We start from the raw sequence: 11163 nt of genomic DNA on the forward strand, positions 1-11163 counted from the left end.
TGAATACTTTCCGTACCCACTGTATATATATATATATACTTTTTTTTACTTTGGGACAATGGGACCGAAAGTTTCCAAAATATCAGGGTTTTTAGTCACTGTCTAAAATGTCACAATTGATGTGGACTTTTGTGAAGTCCACGAGACCACAGTGTCCCATTTCTCATTTTATGATGAAGATCATGGTACTCTTTAGCTCTTTGTAGCATTTGATCATGGTACCATGATGCTGTTACTCAGTATTTTTGTCCTGTTTTGCCAGTACAAATATCTATACATTCTTAAATAAAGATATATTTACTTAAGAAGCAAAATGACATAAGATACTAGGTCTTTTTTTTCTGAAAAAAAAAAAAAAAGTATCAAAATTAGGTAAGTTTACATTTAATACTAGAACAAATATCTGCCAGTGGAGTCAAAAAAATGTACTTAATTCAAAGGGAAAACAAGTTTATTTTTTTGTCCATGCTGGCAGATATTTGTCACTTAAATTTGTTTTTTTTTTTAGAAAACAAGACAAGTAAATGTATCTTGATTCAAGAATGCTTACATATTTGTACTGGAAATCATTTTTTTAGTATAGAGAACTTCTATACTAATATCAAAATGATACTCTATCAACGGTCTTTCAAAAATGGTCAAGAAAGGTGCTCATCAAGGCTTTTGATCATGATACCACCATATTTTCTTTTTGGAATAATTTCTACATTAAAGGGTTAGTTTTGGATTCGTCTGAAAGAAGAAAGTCATTTACACCTAGGCTGCCTTGAGGGTGAGTAAAACATGGACTAATTTTCATTTTTGGGTGAACTAGCCCTTTAAGATTAAAATGACCCAAAAGCCATTAGAAACGGTCAGTGAAATACCTGCATGTGCATGGAGATCTGGCGTCGCCCGTATTCGCTCTGGTTATGGCGGCTGTAGTCGTCGCTGTAGCTGTGGGAGTGAATGATGCTCGGCTGACCCAGATGAGGGCCGGGTCTGAGGGTGGAGAGGTCCTCGCTTCGGGAGAAACCGCCATGGGCGAACTGCGGGATGTAAGTTGGGTGAGAGGCATCTGGCTCTGGGGCCAGCAGGAGAGGAGGAGGAGGTTGAGCTCGACTGTGTTGGTGGTGAAGCTGAGGCCCGTCAGCAGCCAGGTGGAACAGAGGGTTCTGGAAGGAGAGGGGATAGCGGAGCGCGGCAGCTTGCTGCTGTTGCTGCTGGGACAGCGAGTCGGTGGTGGTTCCCATCTGGCTCAGCTGGCTCAACCTCAGACCCCCGGACATGTTGGAACCCCCGGATCCGGCCGACATACGCCCTCCGGCGCGCAGCTGACCTCCGAGGCCTCCTCCCAAGCCCGCGAACCCACCGTAGCTGCCGAGGCCAGCAATCGAGGCCTGGGAAGAGTTGAGCATGTCCCCCATAGACTGCAGGTTAGAGACGCTGTTCATTCTTGAGTCCTGGAGGTCCATCATAGAAATATTTTCATTAACACCTACAGCAGAACCTACGGGCGAGAAGGCTGCAGATACCTGCCGAGCGCAGCAGGTGTGGCCGGTTATGAACGTGGCTTGACAGCGTGTGTATTAACTTGAGGGTTAAAAGGAATCATTCACCCAAAAATGAAATTTCTGTCATTATTTACTCCCATATGCTGTTCTTTTTTTCAATGGAACTTAGAAGTACAATTTTTATGCTTAAAAGCATGCTGCCATATTTATATTCCTTCACTTTTTATGCATAAAAACAAAAGCCAGGTTTTTCTAGTAATAATGTCTAGATTTTTGATCATATAAACATACAGTAGTATACAATATAATACATAATATTTAACTAATGTAAATAATTACAGTCAGCTTTTACAGGATAAAATTAATGTAACTGAATTCAAAATGAACAAAAAAAACACAATAAAAAGTAATACTCAAATTGATTTTTTCAATGGCTCATTTAAATGTGTAATTATTACACTGTATAAAAAAACTGCATTTAAAAAAATCACATCAAAATTACTGATGATAGATTATAATTTGTTTGACATTAAATTTATAACATATTTAAAAAAAAAAACAATTTTGAAATAAAGAAGACACCCAACTGTCCTAGTAATAATACATAATTGTTGAAATATTTCAACAATGTTAACAAATAATTAGAATAATCTTTTAAGAAAAATGAATTTAACTGAATTCAAAATAAAAAAACACCATAAAAGTAGTTCATATGACTTAAATTAACTTTTTTTAATATGATTAATTTAAATGCCATTAAGTTACATTTAAATGTAATTTGTTTATTTTTTGTGCAAAGTATTTCCATTGAAAAAAAGTCATGTATAATTTGCTGATTATTCTTTAATTTTTAGATGATATTTACAGCATCTTAAAAAGACAACAAAAGTTGTCCGATTATTAATGTCAAATAAATTTAATTTATTTATTTATCTATTTAAATTTATTAAATATTTATTATTTATTTATTTAAATTTAATTAATTTATCAAATATAATGTTCTATATATTATAATAGTTCAATAATATAATATCTTTTTTTTTTTTTTACAATTATATAATATAACAAGAAATCATTTCCAACAGCTTTTATATTAGAAAATGTAATTTAACTGAAAAATTTTCAAAATGTATATTTTAAAACTGAAGTACCTCTGAAATAGACTGCAAAAGTCAAATAAAAAAATAGACTGCAAAAGCGTCAGTCTGAGGCAAAACCGTGGCAGGTGACTTTTGCATTTAATTTTTAATTTTTTTAAATTCAATCTGTTAAATTGTAAATTTTAAGAAGACCTTGAATATAGTGCACAAATAATATGGACTACCTTTACGGTGCTTTTTCAACAGCATTGGTCACTACAAAAAATGCATGTGATGCAATTTTGCATTTTTGGGTGAACTATTGCTTTAAAGGGGTCCTATTATGCTTTTTCACTTTTTTAATTTTAGTCAGTGTGTAGTGTGTATGTTTGGGCATAAAAAAGATCTAGAAAGTTACAAATCTCAAAGTCCACTCCAAAGGGAGATATTTCATTTTTAAAAAATCCCTTTTCAAGAACTACAACGAACGGCTCAGTGATGTCAGGAAACAGTGGTTGCAATTTATTTTTAACTCTGTCCCTGAGCATTATAACCCCAATTTGCTATTGTGTGCTGCGCATTTTACTGAGGACAGCTTCCACAACACGAGGGAGTACAGTGCCTGCCGGACTCGCCAAAAAGCTTTTTGTTGAAAGACGGAGCAAGGGGCGTGGCAGTACTGAAACACCGTCTAAGCTGTTCGCCAATCACAACGCACTGGGACAGCTAACCAATCACAACACATTTTGTTTTTCGGAAGGCGGACCTTCATCAAAGCCGGAACTAATCGAGCCGTTTGTGCCAGGATGGGGAGAAAGGTATTTTAATAATGTAAATTATGTGAAAAATAATGCGTTTTTCGAACCACCAAGCATGAGAGCATGTTCTAGTACACCCCCAAAACAAAATCAAGACTTTGTAAAAGAGCATAATAGGACCCCTTTAATGTCAGGACCCTGATTCCCAAATGGTGATGCAAGATTAAGGTAAAGAATCTCTATCGTAAGTATTGACTGCACCCACATCATCTCGTAGCCCTCTTTCCATGCTTGGATGGTATGTGACTTTGCAGTAAGCAGGTCAGTGGCGCTTCCTTCTCCCACAGGAACAAAGCCAACCCTCAGATTTGCTGGTGAAACGTGTGCTAGGAGCGAGCTGTTATTCACATGACAATTCGGACCAGACAGCACTGACCATAGTCATGAAAGATTTCTAAATGAAAGGGGCACCCCCCACCCTATCAGAAGCACTGTCCTATGGGACTTACCTTTGGGTCTGGATCAGTAATATCAGAACTGCTAGTACAGTACGCTGGACTGGAGCGGGCCAACGGGGGACGGGCGACATAGAAAACGTCTTTAGATGAGGCTTGGTGAGGATGATCGCGGTCTGCAAACCCCCCCATTCCGGCCCGGGACGGAGGGGCGCCGCCACTGGACATGGCAGAGGTTGGAGAGGGCAGGCGAGTGATCTCGACTGAACTATGTGAGATATGAGAAAGTTAACATGGAAAATCATATCCACATTCATTTTCTCTACTAGCAATATTCCTTAAGACACTCAGTTCCAAAACCTAGCAAGCCATATGATGTGATATATATTTTCTTGTTCTTGATTTTTAGTCAATTATTTATTTAATTAATTAATAAAAGAAACTTTTTATTTTAGTATCATTGATATAATATTATAGTTTGTTAATATTTTGATTTAGACTTTTTAATTTTTTTTTCTGTTTTCATATTAATCTTAGTACAAGTTTTAGTAATTTTATTGTGTTTTTTTACATTTATTAGTGTATCTTTAATGTAGCATTTATTCATATTTATTTGTTAGTTTTAATTGTTTTAGTTTTAATTATTTTATACTTCGAGCTAAACTAAGCAAAAATTAGAAATGCTGGCAAATATCTGAAATAAAATAAGGTATATTATTTGATTTCAGTTATGTTAATTTTGTTTCAAGTAATTAAAAAAAATATATGGTTTTAGTTTTATTTAACAATAATAACCCCGTGTTTGTAGTAGAATTAAATTAAATTAAATTAAATTAAATTAAATTAAATTAAATTAAATTCAATTCAATTAAATTAAATTCAATTAAATTAAGCTTTTATCCAAAGCAACTTACAAATGAGGACAATGGAAGTGATCAAAATCAACAAAAGAGCAATGATACGCAAGTGCTATAATGAGTCTCAGTTAGCTTGACGCAGTACACGTAGCAAGGTTTTTTTTTATTATATAATAAAAGAAAACAGATAGAATGAAAAAGGATAGAGCAAGCTAGTGTTACGAGGCCTTTTTGCTTTTGTTAATTGTATAATAAATAAAAAGAAAATAAATAGACAGAATACAAAAAGATTAGAGAAGCTAGTGTTAGTTTTTTTAAGAAAACAAGCAGTTAGTAAATGAATAGAGTGCAAGTCTAAAAGTTTTTTTAAAGAATAGAATTAGAATAGAGAGTGCTAGAGTTAGAGGGTCAAGTAAAGATGGAAATTAAATTAAATGAAACCAGTATAAAAAAAAGAATATTAATTTTAATATTTGCTTAAGATTATATTTAACAATGTTATTCAATTATCAGTCTTTTTTTACGATTCATTTTAAGTGACAGGAAAAAAAATCTAAATGTTATACTAAAATAATTCCCATAAAAATAAGAATTCACAATTAAATATTTGGACAACTAAACTAAATGAATAAAATAAAATTGAATAAAATAAAATAAAATAAAAACTAAAATAAAATGTATTTATATAAAATCTAATTTATACTCACCCATTTTTAAATACAATATTCTAAATTATTTAATTGTTCCATACAAATGTGATATTATAAAAGACAACATGTTGTTTCCTAAATTAAATAATTGCCTTTTATATAGTTACTGTACTAAAACCACAAATAATGATTAACAAAATAATGATTACAGTCTCTGTAAAATAGAATAAAATTGTTTAAAAATAGAAAGCAGAACGAAATAGTAAAAATTGTAATTTTTAGCACCCATTACACCTCGATTCAAGTTTGGCTAAGGAGCCTAAAAATACAGACTAAGTAGGCAGCTCACTAGGATTTGGAAAGTAGTGGTGACACACATACAGTAACATACCTGTTGAGGTCCCTCATCATGAGGTTCTGGAACTCAGACGAGACGCCCCTGTTGAAGCTGGGCCTGGAGAGCAGCCTGTCTGTCTGTCTCTCTGGAGGCGGTCTGTCCATCTGATGACTGGGCTGTCGCTGGAGGTGAGGGTTACGAAGGGCCATGCTGATGTCATTTAGAAGGCGGGGCAATGGTCCGAGTTTGATGATAGCATCCTTTGGCACGGTAAAAACAGACCGAGGAGACCAAACTGATGACCGATCGCAAACGTAAGTAGACAATCACACTCATCCTCATCTAGAATATCAAACAGCATCTACCTTGCTTAGTTGTGCCATGACTTCCCACAAAAGACTGTGCAGGATCGAGAGCTCTCTTCCCAAGTCGATGTAGCCCTCAAAAGCAACTGCGTTGCTCACGCTGTCGAGATTAGAGATCTCGTACAGGAACTGCTGCATGGAGCCCCACTCCATCTCTAAAAACTCATTCATAAAGGACATGTACTCCTCCTTACTGCCAAACCTGTAACACATTGGTAAGGACACAGGGTTTATATGGTCCGCTTTGAATGTTAAGACAATGATAATGAAGATAATGTGAATGATCATTATGTTCATCATCAGTAACGGCTGCACAGTTTGTTAAAGCTCAATGGTTAACGATCTGGGCTGACAGCCCAAACGTCATAATTTAACCCATAAAACCCATCACCATCTTGTCCTTGAGCACACTTAAAGTTAAGATGACAGTCCCAGATTTCAGTGTATCATATGTTGGTTTGGATGGAAGAATAAAATTTAAAGCACAAATATCATGATCACAATTAGGGATGCAAAGATATTCAAATTATGGCTGTTAAGGTAACCATGATATTTATTTGTCTAAATAAAATGATAAATAAAACACCAAAAACTAAAGTTAGTTACTTTAAATCAATTGCTTTAAATCTATTAAAGCATTATCATTTTTAAAGATTGATTTTAAGTGAGCTTTAGTTGATGGCAAATATAATCCAAACATAAAAAATAGGGAAAATGCCCAATTAAAATAAAATACAATTAAATTAAATTAAGAAAGAAATAATCAAATAAAATGGTACCAATACATCATGTATTTCAAATCGGAATGAGGAAAATGAAAATACAAAATTGAATATCTAATGTGGAAAATTAAATTAAATTAAATTAAATTAAATTAAATTAAATTAAATTAAATTAAATTAAATTAAATTAAATTAAATTAAATTAAATTAAATTAAATTAAATTAAATTAAATTAAATTAAATTAAATTAAATTAGTTGATAACCAATATGATCCAAGTGTATCATGCATCCCCAAACAGAATGGTTACCCTGCTGAAAAGACCAGCATCAATTTAAGTTACTGTACTCTCATAATACAGCAGAAAATGATGACATGGTAATAAAGTTAGAAGACCTTAGAGAAGTGTGTACTGACTTTGAGAAGTTTGCAAGGTTCTGCACAACTTTGGCTATGAGGGTGAGTGTGCGTGAAGTCTGCTCATCGGGGTACTCCTGTGTGAGGTTGAATAAGGATGGCGACATGACGGCTGGACACAGGAAGCGCAGGAAGAGGGAACCACTGATCAGTCGATCTGCAATGTCTTCTCTTCCCCTCTCAGCGCAGCGAACACGCCAGGACGCAAACACCTCTTTCAATTCTCTTGGAAACGCACTGGGACAAACAAATAATACAGATTATTTCCATTTAGATTTTAGCAGCTGGTGTGATATCATATTTTCACTGCCCCATCATGTATAAGATATGAAAGTAAAAATAAAATGTCAAAATTCATAATGAGGGATCATGTGTATTGTTATCAATATAGTTTTCTCAATATGTTTCATAGAATTTTGATCATGCAATCTTAAGAAAGATTTTTTCAAAAGATCTCCAATCACAGCTATTATAAAAACGTTGTTTTGCCTCTCAAACCCAAAAGCTGCAAAAATATCACAATGTATAATTTTTGTATATACAATGTATCATTTATTTATTTATTTTTACTGTCCAGTGGTGTGGTGCACTTAATTAAATATATACAGATTTATTGATTTAGTTAGTTAGTTAGTTGGTTTTATGTATTTATTTTTTGGGTGAATAGAAAGTTCGAAAAAGTTTGAAAAATAAATATTTTGTAACATTACAAATTGTAAAAAAATGGATCAATTTAATGCATCCTTGGCGAGTAAAAATGTTTTTTAATTTTATTTACATAAAACTTTTTAATGGTAGTGTATCACAAAAATATTAAGCAGCACAACTTTTGTTCAGTGATGATAATACTACTAAATGTTTCTTGAGCAGCAAATCAGCATATTAGAATGATTTCTGAAGGATTATGTGAAACTGAAGACTGGAGTAATGATGCTGAAAATTCAGCTTTGCATCACAGGAATAAATTACATTTTACAACATATTCAAATGAAAACAGTTATTTTAAATTGTAAAAATATTTCATAATATTACTGTTTGTCCTGTGTTTTTGATCAAATAAATGCAGTCTTGGTGAGCATAAGAGACATCTTTCAAAAACAGTAACAAATAATCGTAATTATTTGATTGCTGCAGTACATCTTGCAGTTTTTTCAGCATGGAAATTTACAGATGGCACATCAATTTAAAAACTGTGTGAACGGCCCATGAAAGGATGGTCTATGTCAGCTCTGTAACTAACCAATGAGAGTTGACGATTTTGCAGAGTGCGAGCTCACAGCACATCCGGAGGTTGGCTTGATGTTCAGGCAGCACAGAAGGTGGAGTCCTCATTGGGTCGACTTCACAGTTCTCCTCTGACTCATACAGCGCACGGATAAAATCACCTGAATCCAGATGAGACCATTAATGTGTGAGTACAGCAGCTGAAACTACGACAACTCTCCAAACAATCTGAGGAAGTCTCACCTAAAACGTCTTTGAGGTACTTATGCCCGATGAGTTTGAGGTACTCTTCTATGGCTTTGGTGGCCAGGGTGTTCTCTCTGAAGATCAGGTGCTCTCGATCGATAAATCGGTCCACCTCACACATCGCCATGTCTGAAAGAAAATCCTTGTGCAGAACAAAAGAAGAGACATCTGTAATCACTTGACAATTACCTACATATCATTAAATATAATGAGTTGCCTTGTTTTCTACTGTCGACATATGGAGACAGTCTCCTAATCATGATAGAACCAAATAAGTACGTGATTTTTAGTGCTCTACATCGACAGCAACAGTGTTGTTATTTTTAGCAAAACTATTTCAAATTGCTTTGGTAATTGAAATGAAGTTGAAATTAAATATAAATAGTAGATACAAACTTAAAACTTAAACGAAAATTAGAAATGTTGCCTTAGAAACTAAGTGAAGTTGACTATTAAACTACATTTGAAGTTGAAGTACTGAAATTGCTCAAACTAAAACTAAGGAAAATATATATTTTTTTACATTTATAAAAAAATATAATACAATTGACAAAAACACATAGCATAAATTAAAATAAAATAAAAAATATAAAAATATTTCAATATTTATAAAAAAAATACAATGGACAAAAATACATAAATTAATAAAACTAAAAATAATATGTAAAATAAATGTAAAAATAAATAAATAAAAAATTAAAGTTAATATACAAAATATGAATAAATACTATAATACTGTGTGCCCGACAAATAATACTCGCACAGAGAGTTTGATGTTTGAACTAACATGCATAACAATACATATACCCAAAATATTAGATAAAACAGTCTATTTTTAATTAGATTACACTATTTGTGCAATAGTTTTTAGTATTAAATTAAATACAGTATTTTTTCTGCATTTTCTCTGATTTAATGGATTTAAACATGGTGATTCTCCAAAATGCGAACATAAAATTACACAACATATACACATATTAAGTAAATTATTACATTTTACTCTATAGGTTTTTTTCCCAATTATTTTCACAATTAAATCAAACATTAGCAGGTCATTAGCAGTCTGCTGTTAATTTCTTTCTGATTTATAGAATTAAACATGGCAAAATGTTTTAGATGGAGCAGAAATAATCTAATTGGTAGCTGAAAATAACTTTTCAAAAGTATATATAACTATTTCTCTCACTTTAACTCAGTTTGGCACAATTCATTCTGGGATTCTCTTTGTCACAAAATTTTGGTGCCAAATTTACTTCAGGAGCATACAGTGGGTACGGAAAGTATTCAGACCCCCTTAAATTTTTCACTCTTTGTTATATTGCAGCCATTTGCTAAAATCATTTAAGTTAATTTTGTCTGAATACTTTCCGTACCCACTGTATATATGATGTCTTATGCTGTCTGATTAGGCAGCTCACTAGGTTTTGGAACATACTAAATAGCCTACATGCAAACAAACATTATTCAACAAAGTGGTACCTTGGCCTTCCCTGTGCTCTGCAGGATGTGCACCAGAGCACAGGCCACTTCCTCTTTGCTCTTGACACTCAGCAGCGGCTCCAGAACGGCGCACAGCGTTCGGTAGTTGTTGGTCACATACTCTGCGAACTCTTTATACAGCTCCATCGGCAGGATGCTCATGGTCTGAAAGCGTGACTTGAGCCGCAGGGAAGCGTTGATGATTTTGCCCCCTCCAACACCGCCACCCTTGGCCAGGACGCTGGGCTGAATGACGGGGTACCATTGCTCCACAAACTGACGACCAGTGATGCTGGAAATGGGAATGCTAATCAAGCCCAGGTATGTGCTCTTCTCCTGTTATGATCAAGAAAATTGACAAAACAAAATGATCAGTCACCATATCAAGAGACATATCAAAGTCTCATCTTTTCATCATAATTTTAAATGGCAATGCCTTGAAGCATTATTTGCTATCAGTTTTTTGCTTATTTGCATTAAAAAAAACTGTTTTTGAGTCTATAGGAGTCATTTCTATCATCATATCATATTTTTATATACACACACACTTAAATTTTGTAATAGTTATTAATTTAGAAATAATAATAAATATAAATAAAATACTGTTAATATATATGTATACATATATATATACACACACAGTATGTATATATATATATATATATATATATATATATATATAGTATATGTTGTAAAAATATATTTATTCATTATATATATACACACATAATGTATATTAATGTACATTTATATTAGCATAATAATATTTTTAAATAATAATTCATTTATAAATAATACATACTATTAATATACAATAATTATTCAAATTAGAATAATTAATGTATAAATTATACACACACGATAATGAATATACACACTGTCACAAAGCAAGGCCAGACACAACAGGTAAGTGCAAATCAGGATGGTTTATTGACTGGGTAAGGGGATGACTGGAATAGGTGAGTTAAAGGCAGGTGAGTGTCAACACAGTGAATGGTTCCAGGGTGCTTATCTGAGTTCTGATGGTGAGGATCGGATGCCGGTTACGTTGGAGATCGTGGAACAGTTTCCAAGGAGTCGTT

General features: G+C 33.4%; 1 protein-coding gene across 6 annotated transcripts in view; it reads right to left on the reverse strand.

Moving 5' to 3' along the window:
• The window catches only part of syngap1b (synaptic Ras GTPase activating protein 1b), a 43333-nt gene that overhangs the window by 24304 nt on the left and 7866 nt on the right, over window positions 1–11163 (reverse strand). For 5 of the 6 annotated variants that reach the window (XM_016485872.1, XM_016485874.1, XM_016485875.1 and 2 more), the window contains exons 5-12: window positions 10082–10417; window positions 8600–8744; window positions 8373–8517; window positions 7133–7369; window positions 5995–6196; window positions 5684–5889; window positions 3840–4053; window positions 867–1442 (exon numbers count right to left, since the gene is read on the reverse strand). In XM_016485872.1, coding sequence (XP_016341358.1) covers window positions 867–1442; window positions 3840–4053; window positions 5684–5889; window positions 5995–6196; window positions 7133–7369; window positions 8373–8517; window positions 8600–8744; window positions 10082–10417 — 2061 coding nt within the window. The remainder of the gene's footprint in view (window positions 1–866; window positions 1443–3839; window positions 4054–5683; window positions 5890–5994; window positions 6197–7132; window positions 7370–8372; window positions 8518–8599; window positions 8745–10081; window positions 10418–11163) is intronic. The other variant, XM_016485871.1, reaches the window with a different exon arrangement.

The sequence above is a fragment of the Sinocyclocheilus anshuiensis genome, unplaced genomic scaffold (genome assembly GCF_001515605.1).
Source record: "Sinocyclocheilus anshuiensis isolate Anshui unplaced genomic scaffold, SAMN03320099.WGS_v1.1 scaffold1162, whole genome shotgun sequence".
Taxonomy (NCBI): Eukaryota; Metazoa; Chordata; class Actinopteri; order Cypriniformes; family Cyprinidae; genus Sinocyclocheilus; species Sinocyclocheilus anshuiensis.